A 19739-nucleotide genomic window follows, 5' to 3' on the forward strand; every position below is an offset into this window, starting at 1 on the left:
GAGTGCACACACATCTGCACAAGGGGTGAGCCACGTATGCATGTACTGTCCTGGCCTCTGGGGCTCTGCTGCATGGTGTGGCCCGGGCTGAGGCCTCTTGGCACTTGCAGTAGCTTCATTCTCAGGCACAGGACAGCAGGGGGCTGCAAAATGACAGACGGACAGATGGACAAACGACTAACACAGGGCAAGCACTGGCCCGGGCATGGCCTTGTGTGGGCACTGAAGCCTGGGCAACAGGAAGCAGGAGCCTGGCTGCAGTGTAGGGGACTCACCTGGGGTAGGGGGCGCCAGGGGCTGCAGTGGGGGCAGGGAAGTGCTGTCTATATCCGCAGGAAGGGGACAAGGGGTAGAGAGGAGGGCTGGGCCTGTGGTTGGGAGAGACAGCTGTTAGCAGTCTGGCTGCTGGCCAAACACAGGGAAGGACTTCCCTACCTTGCTAGGCAGGCCTTGACCCATCCTGTGAGACAGATGGGCCTCTGCTGGAATTTCAAGCATCTGCCACCAGAGGGCAGCTTGTGCTGCACCTGTTTCCCTCTGTAAACTTGTATGGGTGCTTGAGGAATGGAAACGGTATCCTTCTTCTGGGGCCCAGCTTAGCAGCCTGCTTCTGTTTCTTTGACGGTATAGGGCTGATACCTGTCCTGGGGCCATTGCAGCCACTGTTAACACTGGATTGTTTTGCACCACTTTGCCTGCTTCAACTCCTGGTCATCCTTCAGGTCTTCCATGGCTAAGTGACCCTTTCTCCTGAAATCCCTGAGATTCCAAGCTGGATGAGGTACCCCTCTGGGCTCCTACAGTCCCTAACCAGAGCACTACCAAGAGTGCCCTATAACTGTCTGGTTTTTGCCTGGGTTGCCCACTAGGTAGACTGAGTTCTGAGAGGGCAGGGACCTAAGGATCAGTCAGCTTCAGCAGTGCCGACTTCCCTGGTGCCCAGAACCCTGCCTGGCACACAGCAGGGCTCAGTGGAAAGATGGCGAAAATACCCCCACTTCTTTCCTCACAGCCAAGTGCTACCGGGTGGAAGCGAGAGCACAGGGCTGCCTAAAGTCGCCTCCTTACAGCCTTGGTAGGTAAAATCTACTCAAGTCTCTTAGACTTTAGCACTGCTGGCCTAGGGGATGTTTTGGAAAGACTGGCCTAAAGATTTGCATCCACGGAACTCTGGTCTAGTCCAGTAAGGCTGGGCTCTCGAGCATCTTGCTACACCTTGATCCTAGGGGTATTCATGGGAGTAGTCTTGATTTGTATTCAGAATGGATTGTCCAAGGAGAATCTGGAACAGAGGAGGGTGCTGACCATGGGTAAAGGGCAAGTGGGCCGCAGGTTGGGCCTCTGGCCTGCATGATCTCCCTGGGAAGTCAAGTTTTCCTGCTGCTGGGTGACTGCCGCAGTCCAGCTCTCTGAAATAGGCTATAGACCTGCACAGCTCACACTATCGTTGATGAGTAAAGGGCCAAGTAGCCTGCCAAGGCCCAGCTCCAGCTGAGGACAGGCCCTTTGGCCCATAGTCAGGCCTACTGGCTGAGGAGGCCAGGCTTTCTTTTCCTGGCCCAGCCTTAAGACTCTCCAAGCAGGCTGGTCAGAGGCTTGGGCTCAAGCAGGCACCACAGGGAGGGACACTGCCCCTCAACCAGCCCAGTCAAGGAAAGGACCAAAAGCAGTAGGCACTGAGGACAGTGAGCTGAGAAGCAGCAGCCTCTCTGGTGGCCACTCATGCTGTCCCCGCCCTGCTCGGGCCCACCTTTCTTCTTCACATATGCATATGGCCCTGGAGGTCCCTTAGCAGCCCAGAGTTCTCCCATCCAAGGGGACCTCTTGGACACTGAGGGAGACAGGGCTGGGACCAGGGAGCAGCTCTCCTGCCTCCCCAAAGGGAGTATGTCAGGCTACCTGGGGAATGCAGGCCAAGGGTACATGAAGACCCCTAGCTCGGAGCCAGGTTTAGGACAGAGTTGCTGGCCAGCCTCTGGCATCTAAACAGAGCTGGCAGCAGGGTGGCCAGCCAAGAGGGATGGAGGAGGAAATGGAAAGGCAGGCAGTTCTTGGTCTGACCAGCACACGGTGCCCCTTTCCCATTGGACCCCCACTCACCAGCTCACAGTGTGGGGGAGCTGCCCCATGCTGCCTGAGGTCAGGGAGTAGAAGCCAGAGAGGTCAGGGGTCTGCAGAGGCCTGTGAACTGCAGAGGAGAAAGGCTGAGTGAGTGGGCTAGCCTGACCCGGCAGGCCACATCAGCAGTTACTGCAACCTAGAGCCTCCTACAGGGGCCTTAAGATCCCACCAGCTTTGCTAGAGGACCGGACATAAACTGGTTTATTCAGGAGGATCCCAGTGTGATAATAGTGCCCTTTTGACAGACAAGGGAACCCAGGGCAGAGGGCTGGGGTGACTTGCCTAAGACGTTAGGGGGCCAGTAGGCAGAGCTGAAGTCACTCAGGCATGGAGGCATTGGGGCATCTCTGCTTGGGGGACTCCAGCCTGGCTTTCTGGGCAGGAGGTAGGCCCCTGGTCTAGGGGAACCCAGCCTGGGGAGCCAAGGCTCCACCTGCCCCCCAGGGTTGAGTCAGCAGGTTTCCCACAGCTGACAATGAGGGATTTCAGAATGACTTTGCCTGAGGCTGAGGTGAATCAGCCGTCACAACCACCACTTTCCATTTTCTCACTGAGGGGAGGAAAGGCTACAGTTTTACAGTTCTCAGCAATGCTGCAATACTGGCAGCGAGGTCACCCATGAGATTTAGGCTTGTAGCTCAACCTGAAGCCTTCACAGTTTGACCTAGCACCCCCTTTTCCAGTCTTCTGGTGCCCTCATACCCCCAGTCCACCTTTCTGGAATTTTCTTTGGGCCCTTAGTTTGCACAGCCCCAGGTTCTCCAGTTATAAAATGGACCCAGCTACCTGATCTCAGAAGCCGGGGTCTTAGCCCTTAGGCTCTGGTTTCACTGGGCCCCTCCCCATCCCAGGCTTGTACCTTGCTTCTGGCTGATGTCCGCAGGTGCAGGGGTGGGGTGTGGGCTGTTGAAATGGTCGTAGAGAGAGAGTTGGGGGACACCATGGGGGGGCTGATTGGCCTTGTGCTGAAAAATGAGAAGGAGAGTGGGTGAGTGTGGAGAGTCCTGAGGGAGGGAAGGCACTGGGGTGAGGGTGTGCAGAAAGCCCAGCTGTCAAAGAAAAGTAGTGGTGGCCAAAACCACAAGCCTCAGGGAAGGGGATACCACTCAAGTCACCATGTCCAGTGCCCCTGCCCACTAGCCCCTAAGACTTTGCCCAAGCAGTCCCACCCCCTAGAAAGCCTCTTGGTCTTTCTGGGCACTCAGTTCTTGGAGGTGCATCTCCTCTGTCCAGAAAACCCTTATTGGCCTCCTCATCTCAGGTTTGGCTTGTCTGGGGGTTGCTTACAGCCTCCAGCCCTCTAAAGCAGGGCATGGCCTGAGGACCCAGGCCTACCCCAGCACAGCCTGGAGCTTTCTTTTCCTCCTCCTCTAGCCCCCAATCTGGGGATTCTGACTCTGACCATTTGTCTTAGCTCAGGCCTAACAGGATTTTCTGACACAGGGAAGGGCCCTCTTCAATCCCTTAACTCAGGGGAGATGGGGCCTGGCTTCCTCCAGGGCCAACCTTGCCCAGCCCCTGTACTTCCTGCTTCCTCAGCACCGCACGACTCTTTTCTTTTCTCTTTTTTTTTTTTTTTTTTTTTTTTTTTTTTTTGAGACAGAGTCTCACTCTGTGGCCCAGGCTGGAGTACAGTGGCACGATCTCAGCTCACTGCAACCTCCGCCTCCTGGGGGTTTAAGCGATTCTCCTGCCTCAGCCTCCCGAATAGCTGGGATTACAGGCACCCACCACCATGCCCAGCTAATTTTTGTATTTTTAGTAGAGATGGGGTTTCGTCACATTGGCCAGGCTGGTCTCAAACTCCTGACCTCAAGTGATCCACGCGCCTTGGTCTCCCAAAGTGCTGGGATTACTGGCGTGAGCCACTGCGCCTGGCCAAGACTCTTAACATTAGTTGCATTGCTCTATCAAGAGATGACTCAGTCAGCAGACTGGAAGGAGGGGCTCCCCAGGGAGACCTGGCTGCAGGGAGTCACTGCCAGGGCCAAGGCCCAGCTCTACAGTATTCTCAGTGTACATCTGCATGGGTCAGGGCCCTGGAGACATCTTCTGCAACCAAGGCTCAACTTCCCACTTTGAAAAGCCCATCTGCAGGGCTGCTGTTGGCTGGGAGCATGGATGAGTGATCACTGACCCCTGGCACAGAGGAAACGAGACATCTCTGGGGCAAGTCAGTAATAAGGGGCTGTGGCCTGGTTTCCTCCCCACTCTGTGGGTGCAATTCCTGACTGGGTGAATTTAGCCAGACTCCATAAGAGCTTCAGGCATCTCTCCTAGTAGTGAATAGGGTTCATGGCCCCTTTATTACCAGGCCTGGAGAAGGGTGGCTCATGGTGAGGGGGCCTGGCACAGTCCCTTGGCACTTGGTTATTAGAAGCCCAGGGCAAGTCTAGATGGAAGGCTGGGTATGAGCCCCACTGTAGCCAAGGAATGAAGCTCCCAGCTGGGCACAGGCTCCCACACCTGCCAGCAACAGCCCTGTTGCTGGCATCTTTCCTCACATTCCTGCCTCCGGGCTACAGGCTTCACCCTTCCCTTCAGGTCTCGGGGAAGGTGCTGACACTGCCACCTGTCAGGGCCCTGCTCATCCATCTGCCCACCAGGAGGAGCCTTACATAACAGGGCTTCCCAGGCTTCCTCCTTTCCTCAGGCAGACAGGGGCGGATGTCCCTATAGATGGCTGGCAAGGAAGAGGAGAGGCTGGGGCAGCTGCAGGGTGTGTGAACACATGTGAACTCCTTCAGGTATCTGGTACCTGCCACATGCCAGGGACTGTGTCATGCATTTTGTAAACCCTATCTTTCCCATCAGGGTACAAACAGGCTGCCATTTCTCCCATCTCTAAATCCTCCCCCAGGTACCACCTCCTCCCTTTTACAGAAACCTCAGCAGACCTGTCCCCATTCACTGCCCCTAGTTCTCAGCCCTCATTCTGCCTTCAACCCAGCCAGTCTCTTGTCCCATCCCTCCACCAGATGACTCTTGTCAAAGTCCCAATGACTTCCACAATCCTGAACTCAATGGTCAGTTCTTAGTCTTCATTTTACGCGACCTCTCTGCAGCATCAGACACAATGGTTTCTCCCACTTCCTTGAAAGAGTTTCTTCACTTGGCTTGCAGAATGCCACACTGCCTGATAGTCCACCAGCTTCATGGACCACTCCTTCCTGACCTTGTTTCTGGCTCCCATCTTCCTCTCATCTGGGTTTACAGCTTTAAACATCTTCATGTGATGATTCCACATTTCTTCTCCAGCCCCACTTCTGGGAACTCTACTTCCAAATGCTTACTCAGCTCTACTTGGTGGTCTGAAATGCCCCCTAAACTCAACATATCCAGATCAGAACCTCTGACTTCCTGCCCCAAACGCTCCTCCCTGTCTTCCTCAGTTAATGGCAACTCCATCCTTTCAGCTGCTCAGACTAAAGACCTTGGAGTCATCCTTGACTTCTTCTTCTCTGATACTCCATGTCCAATTTGTCAGCAAATCCTAATGCTCTACCTTCTAAATGCATCTAGAATCCCAGCACTTCTTCCTTCTTCCTTGTCCCCCACCCAGTCTAAGCCACCATCACTTCGCACCTGGATGACTGCGGCAGCCCCCTCCATAGACCCCTGCTTCTCTCCTGTCCCTCCGCCAGTCCTCAATCCAGCAGCAACAGGAATGAGATCATGTCAATTCTGCCTGAAGCTTCCAGTGGCTTCCCACGGTATCTCCTGACCTGGAGCCTACAAAGTTCTCTGTGGGCTGGGCACCGTGGCTTCATGCCTGTAATTCCAGCACTTTGGGAGGCTGAGGCAGGAGGATTGCTTTAGGTCAGGAGTTCAAGACCAGCCTGAGCAACATAGCAAGACCCTGTCTCTACTGAAAATAAAATAAAAATAACTAACCTGGGCATGGTGGTACATGCCTGTAGCCCCAGCTACTCAGAAGGCTGAAGCAGGAGGATCGTTTGAGCCCTGGAGATCGAGGCTGCAGTGAGCCGTGATTGTGCCACTACACTCTAGCCTGGGTGACAGAGCGAGATGCTGTCTCAAATAAATAAAGCTCTACATGATCTGGCCCCTGCTGCCTCTGTAACTCCAGCACCTTCTACTCTCTTCCTTGTTCACAATGCCTGGGACTTCCCATGGGTGCTTTAGCCTCCAGCATCCTTCTTCATTTACTCCAGTGATAATTTTGAAAGTGTGCCATGATGTGAGGTAGGTTGGGAAGCCCGGCTCTAGGCTTGTTGACCTTTTCACTGACCTTTTACTAGAGGGTCCTGGGCCAGTCTCATCCCTTCTCTGGGGCTGCATTTTCTCTCCTTGTAAAATGGAGATGAGAATACCAGTCCTACTCACCTCATTGGTCACAGATGCAAAAGTTCTGCTCTGTCCTAAAGTTCCAGGGAGAAGGAGCCAAGGGCCTGTTAAAGTAGGAAGTTTCCTGGAAACCCCTGGAGCGTTTTTATCCTAACAGGTTCCTAGAATAGCACCAGCCAGCCAGACAGCATTAGCCCTGACCAGGCCTCGTGACAGCTGAGGGCACGGAGACTGAGCCTCAGGGCCTACTCCTTCAGGAACATTGGATCCTGCCAGAAAGCATTCCACCATTCACCACCTTAGGGCACAAATGCCTGGAGTATGGGGGGCTTTCGAGTCTAAGCTCCTGCTTCAGAGGAGGCCTTGCCATCCAGCCTTGGCTCTGGCTCTTTGACCCTTGGGATGGACCAAACGCCTGGCTAGCAGAATAGGCACGGAAGCCTAAGGAGCTGAGCCAGGGGTCCATGGTGCCAGCTCTTGGAAGACAGTCCCAGAGTCTCTGCTCTGCCCAGAGTTGGGGCTCTGATCCAAGGTAGTGAGAGCATGGCTCCATGGCAAGTTTCTCAGTAAACTCCCCTTCCCCTGCGAGTGGGTGGTTTACCGAGAAACTACCCACAGGAGTTTTGGCCGGGAAGCCATGGAGAGCCCTCCTGCCAGGAGCGGGCAGGCCAGAGCTGACCCTCCTTGGCCATGCTAGGCCTGGCTCAGGTCCAGCTTTGCCACCTGAGCCCCAGGTTGCAGCACAGCTCAGGCTGGGCCTAGGAAACCTCCAAGAGAATCCAGACCAGTCTACAGCTACTGGCCTAGTACATATACATGTGATGGGCAGTGTTACGGGGTGTTGCCTGGCAGGCTGTGGTCTCATTCTGTCTACCAGCCTTCCTTGGGAACTGGGAAAAAAACGCACTAAACAGAAGTCTGCTGTCAGACCACAGGAGAAGTGCTGGATGGGCAGGGGTGGGGCAGAGAACTCACTGGCAGCTGGAGGTCCTGGGGTGGCCAGGGCTCCAGGGCAGAGCATCAAGGGCCTGGCCAGTCCCTCCCACATTCATGCAGGCTGCCTCTTAGCCTCAATCTCCAGCCCTCTTTGTGCCTGGTGGTAGGAGCCAGGGGAAGCTGTCCAGCACATGGCCTGGCACCCATGTCCCCCCTCGCCCAGTGGAACGTCCCACTCCAGGGCCTCAGCACAAGGCTGTCTCAGGGCCAGGCTGCCTAGACAACAGGGTGGGGTCACCTGGGGCCTGGCATGTATATGGGAAACCCGGTGACTGGAGGCCCCCTCCCCTGCTCCCCCTGATGGTGACTGTGCCCAGCCCTCAATGGAAGGAGGCAGGCCTAGGGTGATTGTCCCCACCAGGCCCTGAGCATCTCAATGGCACACCTTCATCTTGCCCTCACCCTCTGAGGGCAGAGTACCAAACATAGAGCTGGGTGCACAGTAAGTGCTCAAAGCATGCTGGGATGTTTAAATGCGTTGATGCCTCACCAGCAGTCCATACTGCTTGATCAGCAAACCCCAGACTCCTGCTCTTTGCCTTTGCCCCTCTGTCTCCCCCACCATCCCAGACACCCCAGGGCTACCCTGAGAGTCATCTCTGTCCCACCAGTGCCTGTCCAGCCTTCTACTGGATGCCTGGTGACAGGGCTCACTCCCAGCAAAGGTGGTCCTTCCTGCCACTGCATTGCTCTTACTGCTCAAAGACTTCCTCAGGCCACTCCAGTCCACTGTCCCACAGGGGCTCCTCACCCTTTTGAACTATTTCCTTAGCCCATGGCTAGGAATTCCTCATTCAGGTGCTCCAGCATGCCCTCTTGTTTGCCAGGCAGGAGTCCAGAAGAGAGCCAGGCAAGGCCAGGCAGGAGGAAGTGGAAACGGGAGACTCCTGAGGTAGTTCTCCTCTGTTCTGAAGTCGAGCTTGGGCCTGGCTTGGCATCCCCCTTCACCACCACCCCCCAACCCCCCCAACTTCCTGCAGGCTCAGGTGAAAAATAAACACAGTCGGCATTTTCCCTGCAGACCGCAGCGGTCTGCTCGCAGGCTGTGTGCACGCTGACAGCCCTTGCCACCGCCAGCAGAGAAACTCCCTCGCCTCTGACGGTTGACTCTGAAAACCCCCAAATGCTTGAGCCCCACAACACTTTCCCAGCGAAGAAAGTTGCTGTTTCCTCTGGCCTCAAGCCTGTGGGGGTAGGGGATAGGTGAGGCCTGTTAAGGCCCTCCCAAGAACGCCTCCCAGTGGCAGGGGACTGTGCCAGCAGAAAGAGCCCCCCAAGAGATCAGGATGCTCAGCTGGTCACTATTGGTACCATTCAGTCAGGGCGTATTTATGAGCTCCTATTATGTGCCAGGCAAAAAAATGCTTCAGGCCTACAGAAAAGCATGTGCTAATGTGAGCGGAGCATTTCCCATGTGTGAGGCAGAGTTCTGAGCACCGTGCAGAGTTGAACTCAGATACTCCTAACACAGACCTTTGATATTTAGGTACAACTAATATGCCCACCTGACAGATGGGGAAGCTGAGGCATAAGGTCACACAGCTAGTAAGTGGCAGAGCTGGGACGACACCCACGACACTGCAAAGGACACCCATGACAGTGCAAAGGGCCCATGATTATTGTGCCCAGGACACTGTCCCAGTTCTAAACTCAGTCTCTCCCTTTCTCAGCCTGGCTGGTCAGGGTGACCAGAACCAGTGCTTCCCTAACCCAAAAAATGCTCCAACAAGTTTTAGGACCCCTGGGATGGGGGTTCTGCCTACACTGGCAGCCTGTCTGGTGGCAGTAGTTGAGCATGGCCCCAAGGCCCCAGCCATGGCCCCTGCTCACCACGGCACAGCCATGTCGCCTGCTCCTCTGGCCCAGGTGCCTTCCTCCTGCAATGTTCCATACTTCCTCCTGCTCTGGGCCAGGCTGGCCCACTCTCATCCTGACCTCAGTCTAAGGGTCACCTTGTGGAAAGGCCTATGACCTGGCTTGGGGTGCCACCAGCCTAGCCAGCAGAGGTTAGCCTGGGGGTCCTGGAAGGCAGGGTCTGCTTGTTAGCATCTCTTTGTCTGTCTGGGCTCTGCACTCAGCAGGCTTGTTGCATGAAGACCTCTAGAATCCCGGTGCCTCCAGAACCTGTGCATGCCCCGTCCTTAGCCACAGGGCTGTGGGCTGTGACTTCTTCCCTCAGGTCCCTCAAGCGGAAGGCTGCTCCTGAAGGCTGGTCCGGAGCTGGGAGAGGCCTTGGGGAAAAGCTGATGGAAGGAAGGGCAGATCCCCACCTTGAGCCTTGTGTTGCCTCCAGGGCAAAGGCTGACCAGACAGAAAGGTGGGCTATGGTTACTATGCTATGGTTACGCTTCTGTTTGCCAAGCACACAGAGGTGACACTGACTAACATAAATGCCATGTGTGACAACCCACTTGAGGCAGGCATGATGTATTCTTCCCATTTCACACGTGTGGGAAGCAGGGCTCAGTGAGGTGAGAAAGTCAGCTGTGGCCCCACAGCCCTTCCTCTACCAGGTCAGTGCCAGGGCCCTTTATGGGCTCTCCAGGTCTTCAGTGGTGCCAGCCTCATTCTCCCCTTCTCACTCTGTGCTATAGCCACGTGGGGACACTGGCTCTAGGAAAAGCCCTCTGTTTGGAGCACTCTTCCACTACTTGGCTTGGCAAACTCCTATCCATCTTTCAGGACTCATATAAATGAGACTTCCTCCTAGAAGTCTATCCTACCCTCCTTATCTGAGGAGGGGTCCCTTGCCATTCCCTCATCCCCAGCTCCTTCTGTAGCACCGATCCACTACGCTATAGTTGACTGTTCATCTGTCCTGTCCTTCCTGTGGTCTGGGATTGTGCCCTAAGTTATTTATATGGAATGTATTAGAGCTGGGCCCTTGAAGTTGAGTCCAGTGCGGGTAGGGTGGGAGGTGTGTGTGAGCCAGTGTTTAGGGAGAATGTGGCTGCACTAAATAAGGCACCCTGGCTGGGGCTGGGCACAGGGCCACTGCAGCATACAGGTTAGGAAGCTGGGAGGAGCTAGAGCCACTACTTGGACTCAGGACATCCTACCTGGTACCTAAGACCCTTTGGCCTCCTCCTACCCCTGTCCTCTCCTGCCTGCAATACTTTGGGAGTCAGAATGACCAGTCAACATCAGGGCTGCCATAAATTTACATAGGGCATTTGTGCTAATTAGAAAAAGCACCCCTTCTTTTGGACAGACACCCGGGCCATGCCATGCCAGGGCAGTGGCTTGGGAAGCACAGTGCAGGCTGGTCTCAGCCCTTGGCCCAGCTCCCCTGGCACAGCCCCTCCAGTTCTGACTTTCCTTCTTTGCACTGTTAGGGCCCACCAGTCAGCCCTACAGCTCCCCAGGAGTCTGTGTCTAGAGCTGGAGCCCCACTGTCCAGCACCAGTGGCGCTTTAGTGCCAAGAAGTCTGTCTGCCCAGTTGCTGAGCAGGATGCCCCTCAAGGCCTCAGACTATAAGAATCAACTGCCCGGGGGGCGGGACGAGGCTTGCCTGCATGTGGACCAGGCCTCGATTTGTGGGCTTTCACAGACCCCATCTCCGCAGATAATACTCCAGTAGGGCCGAGAATGCCAGCCAGGCTGGAGGCGCCCCTGCTCATGCCCTTTTATCCCTAGCCCCCGCTCCAGGCACCACTGCCCAGGACACAGTGCTCTCCAAAGGACGGCCCGCAAGCTCCCTGCCCACAGCGTGCTGGATGCCCTGTGCTAGACGCCCACCTACAAGGCACAGAAAAAAGCACAGAGTGTGGCTGCGTGGCCAGCTGAGCTGGAAGGGGTGGGAGATGGCAAGGCCACACCTTCCTGGACCAAGAGGCTTCAGTCTCACCTGCTGGCACAAGGCTGTTGCCACAGTTGCACAGAGCTCTGCTAGGTGCGTGTGGCCAGTTCACCCACCGCCTGACCTTGACATCAGATAAAGGGGCCTGCCAGGGCGGAGGTGGGGACTGGAGTCCCTGCATGCAGCCTTGGCAAACCACAGGCCTGCTCTAGCCCAGCCCAGCCCAAGGCACCCTCGGAACTCACTGAGCCCCACTTAGCCGAGTGGCCTGGCCCATGGCCTCCAGTGGTTTCTATGCATTCGTTTACTTGCGTTTTCCTTCCTCCACTTTGAGGTGAACGCCCCTCAGGACAGGATGTTTTTAGAGGAAAATATAAGCTTCCGGGAGCTGCTGCAACTGAGCTGCTAGTTGATGCTACCAACACAGCCTGGAGACTGCACAGCAGCCCTGAGGCTGGGCAACCCCCAGCCCAGGCAGTTACTCATGCAGCTCCTCATCAGTGCCCAGCCGTCCAGAAGCCCAGCGTGCTTCTCTCCTTGTACCAAGCACAACCTCATAGCTACGCTGTCTTTGGCAGTAGGGAATGGAAAACAGGGATCTGGGGATGCAGGTGTTTGAGGAGTTCTCAGGCTGTTTTCCAGAAAAGGCAGGAAAATACCAGAGGTGCAGATTTAGAGATGGCAGCCCCCACTAGTAACAGCCAACTGAGTGTCTCGCAGTCTGCAGAGCTCCACACCTGCCGGAATCCCACGTCTTCCCAACCACGCTGTGCTGTGCATACGGACTTTGCAGACGAGGAAAGTGAAGCACAGAGAAGCTAAGAATCTTGCCCAAGGTCTCACAGCAAGCAGTGATGGATCTGGATTGGAATCTGGCCCATTGGGGTTCCTGGCCACAGATCTTTACCATTCAGTGACAGGCCTCAACAGGCAGCACTTCTGCTGGCAGCAGCCTGCCAAGAATCTTCCTTGAAATCAATTGGCTCTGACCTCCCCCCGGCCCTAGGTGAGGGCACTCTGTCCTTGAAGGAAGTGATTTTGATTCTCAGTCATAAATGACCAAAAGAAAAGCAAGAGGTCATCCCTCCCACAGGGTCTGGCTGGTGCTCCCTGGCCCCACGTGTGAGGAGGGGTGGGACAGCCCCCAGAGGCTGGGGTGCTCTCACCACGGCTTGTCTAGCTCCAAGCCCGGGAGTGACAGAGTCCAGGCAAGGCCCAGAAAGGCAGGGGCTCAAGGGTGGAGGGACAGAGCCTTGGAGATTGCCTCCCCAGCCTCGGCCCTGCATTCTTGCCCCAATTTAATCTAGCAGCCTCTGAGGAGCAAAGACAAAACAGGGGTCTCCAAGTTCTGTGTTCTGTCCTGCAGCCTGCACCAGCCCTAGGAGGACAGGCCTGCCCTGAGGCCATGGTCATGAAGCGCTCACTCCCCCAGCTACGGCCAGTCAAGGCCCCTGGGGCTCTGTCTGGACTGTCTAGCCATTTATCCAAAGGGAAACAAGGCATGGAAAGGAGCTCCTGGAGGTGCCAGGCCCTTGTGTGCTGCTGCCTGAGCCCTCACACCCAGTGTGAGCAGAGGGAGGAGGCTGGGCTGTGCCAGCTGCATGGGAGCCTCAGGAGAGCCCTTCATGAGGCGAGTAGGGGAGGGTCACACAAAACTGCCCCAGACAGCTCTCAGAAACACACCTGGGTGTAGCATTACGCAACCAGGGCAGAGGACGAAATGCCAAACTCCTGGGGTTGAGGAGTGGGAAGGGATGCGACGGGTGAGCCAGGCACCCAGCTGTGGCTGCAACACACATGTGCGCAGCCAAAGATGCAATGGAGTGTAAGGGGAGGGACAGCGAATGCTGAGTCAGATGTCTGGGTTCAAATCCCTCCTCCAGTACCCACTAGGCGCAAGTCTCTCCGTGCCTGGGGGTCCCCATCTGTAAAACATCCAGGTCTCATGGGGTTGCTGTGAGGATTAGATTAATATTTGTGCTTTTTTCTTAATATTCCTTTTTTACTTAAGAACAAAGTGAAACAAAAGGAGAAAAATCAAAAGCAAGTATGTCCCAAGAAAAAGGCTTTTCAGGAACGCCAGCACTGTGCCAGGTTGGGGCCGCCAGCCCTTGATTTCCTCTGGACCACTGCCTGATTCCTGTCAGGCCAGATCACTGAGCTCCTGGCTGGCCCACAATGACCAGAGTGAGAGGGTGGGAGGCAGTGGGGCAGCAAGAGGAGAAGAAACTGCCCTCAAAGTGCCCCAGTGGGGCTGGCAGCAGCTCTGGTTCCTAAGCAGCTTTCCCATGGGGGAATAAGGTGGGCGGGCGCACCCATACGCTGGGACTCCCTCAGCTGCCTCAATCCAGCATTTCGCACGACTCAGCCTAGGAAACCCCCTAGCCCAGCCCGGGACCATACAGAGGAGGGTGCCTGGCCCAGGAGTCCAACAGCAGGCCCTGAGCTGCATCAGGACCAACACTAGAAAGAGAAAGTGATCCACCTATAGACAGGCCTTAACTGTCCTTCCATCACGCACCAAATCAGAATCAATCCTAATGTCATTTGCGGATACTTTTCCATGTAACATTTCTTCTGGAAGCCCTGCGCATCTGCCTTTCAAGTAAGAAAGACAGCCCTTTTGGCCCTGGGAGCCCTGAACTTGCCAGGTGTTTGGGGAGAAAAGGGGTCATCCCTGACCCAGGCCTAGAGCTATGAGGTACCCCTGGGGAGGCAGTGAGAGCAATGGCCTTTCTCTGGGGCCAGAGGAATCCAGCTGGGTCCAGCTTATGAATCTGGCAGTGTGCTGGGGGTACCACCCAGCTTCTTGGCCCACAGTGCCCCCATCTCCACACATTCTACAGCAAGTGGGACAGAGCAGGGAGGAGCATGGGTTTCAGGGTAAAACAAACCAAAGTTCAAATCCTGACTCTGCCAGGTATTAGCGCATTCCTTAGCCTCTCTGAGCCTCAGTTTCCTCATCTGCAAAAGGGAGGCCACAGTAGTACCTGCTTTCTTGGATTGTATAATCTTTTTTTGTGTGTTTTTAGAGACAGAGTCTAGCTCTGTTGCCCAGGCTGGAGTGCAGTGGCACAATCTCGGCTCACTGCAACCTCTGCCTCCCAGGTTCACGCGATTCTCCTGCCTCAGCCTCCTGAGTAGTGGGACTACAGGCGCCCGCCACCATGCCGGGCTAATTTTTGTATTTTTAGTAGAGGCGGGGTTTCATCATGTTGGTCAAGCTGGTCTCGAACTCCTGACCTTGTGATCCGCCCACCTCGGCCTCCCAAAGTGCTGGGATTACAGGCGTGAGGCACCGTGCCCTGTCGACTTGTACCATCTTGATATCATGAGTAAAAGCCCCTGGCACAGGTCTGGTGCTTGGGAAGTGCTTGACACATGAACTACTGTAGTTGTTGTTATTCTTTCAACAACTGCTTACTGAGCACCTACTGTGTGCCAGGCCCTAGGGTGGGCACTGAGAATCCAGTGGTGAAATGAACAGATGTGGCCTGGGCCCCACAGATCCTCTCCAGCCCTTTCTGATCCCAACTCCATCCCTGACACCACCCCCCGCAACATGGCCATCAACCCTGTGGCCTTGGCTCTTCCAGGTTCATCTGTCCCCACACCCCCACCCATGGGGCTGCCCACTGCTTCAAAGGCTGCCAGCGAGCTCTGGGGTGGCTGCTGCAGCCAGGCACGCACTCAGTGGCCAGCCAGCCTGGACCCTGGCTGTACCCAGCCAGCAGAGACTTCACTGCTGCCACCGCCGCAAGGCTCTACACAGGCTGCCTCTCAGCATCTCAGAGGGCCCACCCACCTCTGCCTGCCTGGCCACCGGGCCAGCCACAGAGCCATCTGATTTGAATGAAACTTCAAACTTAATGACTTTCATGCTGGTTATTTAAAACACAATGTAATTTTCTAAAACACCCTATTATTTCCTTTGATAGCTACAAAGCTTCCCCCAATCCCATAAGCGTGTTTATTTTTAGGGAAAAGAGTGGTTTGCAGTTGGTCATAGAGACCATAAGGAGAGGGAACCCACAGACAGCAGGGCAAAGAGTCAACCCTAGCAGCTCGGAGGCCTGTGCTGCCCTGCCTCCTACTTAGTGGGTTTTCCACTGGACACTGGGGTCTCCCGGGCAGGCCGTGCCCTACTCTCACAAGCACGTTGGCAGTGACTCTTTCGTCCAACATTGGACAGTGGCCAAATAAACATCAGACTACTGCCCTCCCAGTGCTCCCCCTCCTTGGGGCTGCTGTGTCCTCTCCTGTAAGATGGTTCCACTAGCTTTCCAATAAGCTTCCCGCCGGCATTCCAGGCATGACAAGTCTCGGGAAGGGTCCTGAGACCACCACTTCACCCTCAGCAGCCTCCTCCTGGCTCTCCCAGACATTCTGCCCTGGGTACAGCCACAGGGCCTGAAGCTTTGACCAGCTAAGTGAGACCTGTGCCCAGATAAATTGGCCCCAGGCAGTGGCTGCCCACACTGGAAGGGTGAGTGGGTGGGGCCCTGCCAGTAGGGGCTCCCTGGCAAGGGAGGTGGCCTGGTGGTGGGTGGGTGTGCGTGCAGAGGTCAGCTGAGCCCCACCAATGCGGGGCATCCTCTGGGAGCAGCTATTTTTAGGTCCCAGGCTTTCATGTGGCCAAATGATGTGGAGTTTACAAAGCATCAGTAATGCGTTTCAGATGGCGGCCCAGCAGGCCAGGAGGCTGGGCCCGCTGCCACCAGAGCCAGGTCAGAGTTAGTCAGAATCCCTCGGCCTAGACTCCCATCACCTGTCCCTCCCTCCCCACGACCCCTTCTTGCCTGATGGGGAGGCTGGCTCTGGAGCAGTACTTGCAGGGAGCTGCCCAGCAGACCCTGGCTGAGGCCCACCCAGCACACAGGCCTCTCCATGGCCAGGGATTCCCACCCCATTTTAGAGGAAGAAACTGAGACCTAGAGAGGTTCACAGATTTGCGTGAGGTCACACAGCAGGGGAAGGGATGGCTTCCTTCCCATCACAGCTCCCTGCCCTCATGGGAAAACTGGGTTTCCTGGGAGGAGATGATTTGCCACCACTGGCACCCAAACCAGCTCAGACATGGAGTGGGGGCAGCCCTAACCATGTAAACTCCCAAAGCCCACACCCACTGTTCCCTGGGGCCACGTCCTGCCCATCCATGCCTGGAGCCTCTGCCGCACACTCATCATTTGGAAGCACATGGTGTGGGGCCCAGACAGCTTTCCTGCCCTTGAAGAGAAAGCTGGTGGTTTTAATGGGGGACAGGGCGGGGGGGTTAGGAGGAAGCTTATTTCGCAGAGTCTGCTCCTCTGATCTCCAGGGAGTTCTAGCTGTGGAGTCAGGGCTGCGGAGTGAGGGCTGTGTGTCCCCAGGCTTGCTCTGGCACTAGGGTAGTCTGCTAGCAGAACCCAGGCAGGTGGCCTCCTCCCAGAAGAGGGCCAGACTCAGGCTCATCCCAGCTATGCCCTAGGCCAGAATCCCTAACCAGCAAGGGACGGAGGCCCTCTGCTCCCCGGGGAACTGGCCAAGAGGAGCCCCATGTTCCAGCAGAAAGCAGGGGAAGGGGGCACCTCTGCGGAGGACAAGCCCACCCAGGCGGCAGACAGCTTGCATGCAGCAGCGGAAGTGGGCCACACGTTTTTAAGGGAGGGAGGCGGTTTCCCAGGTCCAGACCCCAAGCATGACAGGTCGGCGAAACAGGGCGGCAACTGCCTGAATGAAGAAGCTGACAACGTCCTGGTGTCTCAGAGACACCCACCCTCCACCCCTGCCAAAGCCCCAGGGACCCTGGAGCTCTGCTAGAGACAGTGCTGGTCAGAGATGCTCTCCACACCACGGCTAAGTCACCAATGGGCCTTGGGACCTGAGCAAGCCACTGATCTGTGGGGCAGAGTTCCCCTCAGTAATCAGGTGGCCCGATCCTAGGCTCCCGAACCCCGAGAGAGCATGAGAGTCAAATGGAAGGACGGGAAAATGGAAACTTCTCACCTCTGAGGTAGCCCTGCCTTGCACTGCCCAACACCCTTGGGTCTTCTCCGCCCAAAGCCTACCCCTCCCTTGGCTCTGCTCAAGTTCCTCCCATGATCCCCATGCCTCCTAGCATGCACCCTGCCCCAGCAGCTGGCTCTCCCCGCCTTTGTCCTCCGTGTCCAATTCACACCATTGCAGGTGGGTACCGCCTTGCCCTAGCATGACGCCAACATGCTGCATGTGCCCATCAGCCTCTCCCAGGCTCTGGAACCCGTGCTGCCCCAGCACCAAGGTCACAGGCTGAGCCCTTCTTCTCCAGCGTCACCGCACATCCCTCACAGATCCTGGGCCTCTGTCTGCCCCTCTGCTGGTGGAGCATGCCAGCCTCTGCCTCTCTCCTCCTTTGTTCCAGCAGGGCCCCCACCCAGAGTGTTCTCCCCCTCTCACCTGTGCAGGCCCCTCTCTCAGGAGCCTCCCCTGCTGCCCCTACTGGCCTCTCCCTCCCCTGTGCCCTTTTTCCAACTCCAGCAGAACCTCAAAGCCAACTTAGAGGCTCCCAGTGAAAGTCTCTTTGTCTCCCAGGATTGAGCTCTGGAAGGGCAGAGGGAGCCCGCCACGTGCTAACCCAGGCCAAGTATAGAGAAGGGACTCCGTCGGGGTGTGGACCCCAGATTACAGCAGAGAAAGTGTAGTCTATTGACAGGCTGAGGGCCCAAGGGTAGGGTAGGCCAGAGGACACTGTCCCAGGGGAGCTGGGAAAGGAAAGTACAGCCAAGGCCCCAGTCCCACCTCAGCTTTCGGAGCACTCACACTCCTAGTAGAGGCCTTCCCTCTACCACCACTGCCACTCAGGAGGCACCTACTGTGTGCTGGGTTTCACACACACTGTCTCTTTCCATTCCATACTGACCCAAACAGGTGAGAACCCTCATTATCCTCAGTTTTCGATAAGGAAACTAAGGCCCAGAGGGCTAAGTAACTCACCCAGGGCCACCCAGCCAAAGAATGGCAGATACAGTATCAGAGGGTGCATCGCGCAGACTCAACACCTTCCCTCTGTCCACTCCTCTAAGGGGCCTTGGATAAGTCCCTTCCCTGATCTGGCCTCCCTGTCCCCACCTGCAGCAGGAGGATCTGTGCACTGTACCATTGGGGGCGGGGGCCCCGTGACCTGATAAAACACCTGTTTCCTCCAACGGAGCCTTGTTTGTACACAGCAGCAGGAAGCACCAGTCACAAGGTGTGAGGGGTGTGACTGTATGGCTTTGGGACCGCAACAGCCTGTGGAGGCTCAGAGGGGCTGTGGCTTGCCTTGCACCTCCAGGAGGCTCTGGGCCCACCCCTGACCCACCTGACCTCAGCAGTTATGTGACTTTAAACCAGCACCCCCAGAGCCCTGCTTAAGCTCAGCTAAACCTCCCTCCTTGGAGGGGCAGGGGATGGGGTATGGTCTCCACAGACCCAGAAAGGGGGCCACCCTCATCTGCTTCAGCCCCGCTCACTTGAGTCTCAGAGCAGCTGAGGAGGTGGCAGTGCTGGTATGAATATTCCCGAGTGCTGCTGTGGAAACTGCCTTGGTGGAACCTGGTAGAGCTGGGGGAAGGATCCCAGGTCTCAGCAACCAATCCATGGCTCTTTGCCAGCCCTGGGTCTTGGGAAGGTCTTTTCTACCCTGCTGAGCTGGTACTCACCCTGACTTTCCAGAGGAGGGGCAAGCCACCCTGAATTCCCAGCCATCCCTCCCTGCTCCCAGGACAGGGTGGGGAAGGAAGCCTGGCTCTAACCAGGGGTCTGCAGCATCGGCCCCCTTCATGGTGCTCTCCTGGCTTTGAAAGGCATCAAGGCTTTGAGGGAGCCACCCTCAAAGTCCCACCTTGGGAGCAGCGGAGAAGAGGCTGCAGATTTTTCAAATGTGATAGCCAATACTACGCAGTCAGCCTTCCAAAGAAAGAAATGTAATTCAAAATAGCTCACAGTCGCACTGCCCACCACAAACCTATTCAATGCAGAGCAAACAAGGCAGAACTCCATGTCAGCTGTGCTGAGCCACTGTAAGCACGGGACACTCACAGCTTAGAACCTACAGCGACCTGGGGCACCAGGGAAGCAAAACGCCTTGACTCTTCCTGCCCCTTGACCCCATAATTCTGTGTGGGTATTATGCTTCAGGAAAATAGTCAAGGTGGAAACGAAGGAGTGATGTGTACAGAACATCACTCACCCTGGGAAAGAAGGCAGCCCGGGAGCAAGCCAGAGCCACAGGGGAGGCTGCGAGCAAGGAGGCTGCCCACACCTGTGGCATCATGGCAAGAATGAGGGGCACATGCAGGGTGGCCATGGCTTCCCAGGCTGATGGCCATGAGAGTTTTTTGGTTTTTTTTTTTGACGAGTCTGGCTCTGTTGCCCAGGCTGGAGTGTAGTGGCTGATCTGTGCAACCTCCACCTCCCAGGTTCAAGCGATTCTCCTGCCTCAGCCTCCCGAGTAGCGTAGCTGGGATGATAGGCGTGTGCCACCATGCCCAGCTAATTTTTGTATTTTTAGTAGAG

At 56.1% G+C, this 19739-nt stretch overlaps 1 protein-coding gene across 1 annotated transcript in view; it reads right to left on the minus strand.

Annotated features, from left to right (window-relative positions):
• Positions 1-19739, minus strand: part of TCF7 (transcription factor 7) — a 33427-nt gene that overhangs the window by 6949 nt on the left and 6739 nt on the right. Inside the window, 2 exon segments of the mRNA XM_008014423.3 lie at positions 2101-2188; positions 2981-3086. Coding sequence (XP_008012614.2) covers positions 2101-2188; positions 2981-3086 — 194 coding nt within the window.

This window comes from Chlorocebus sabaeus, chromosome 23 (assembly GCF_047675955.1).
Source record: "Chlorocebus sabaeus isolate Y175 chromosome 23, mChlSab1.0.hap1, whole genome shotgun sequence".
Lineage (NCBI taxonomy): Eukaryota > Metazoa > Chordata > Mammalia > Primates > Cercopithecidae > Chlorocebus > Chlorocebus sabaeus.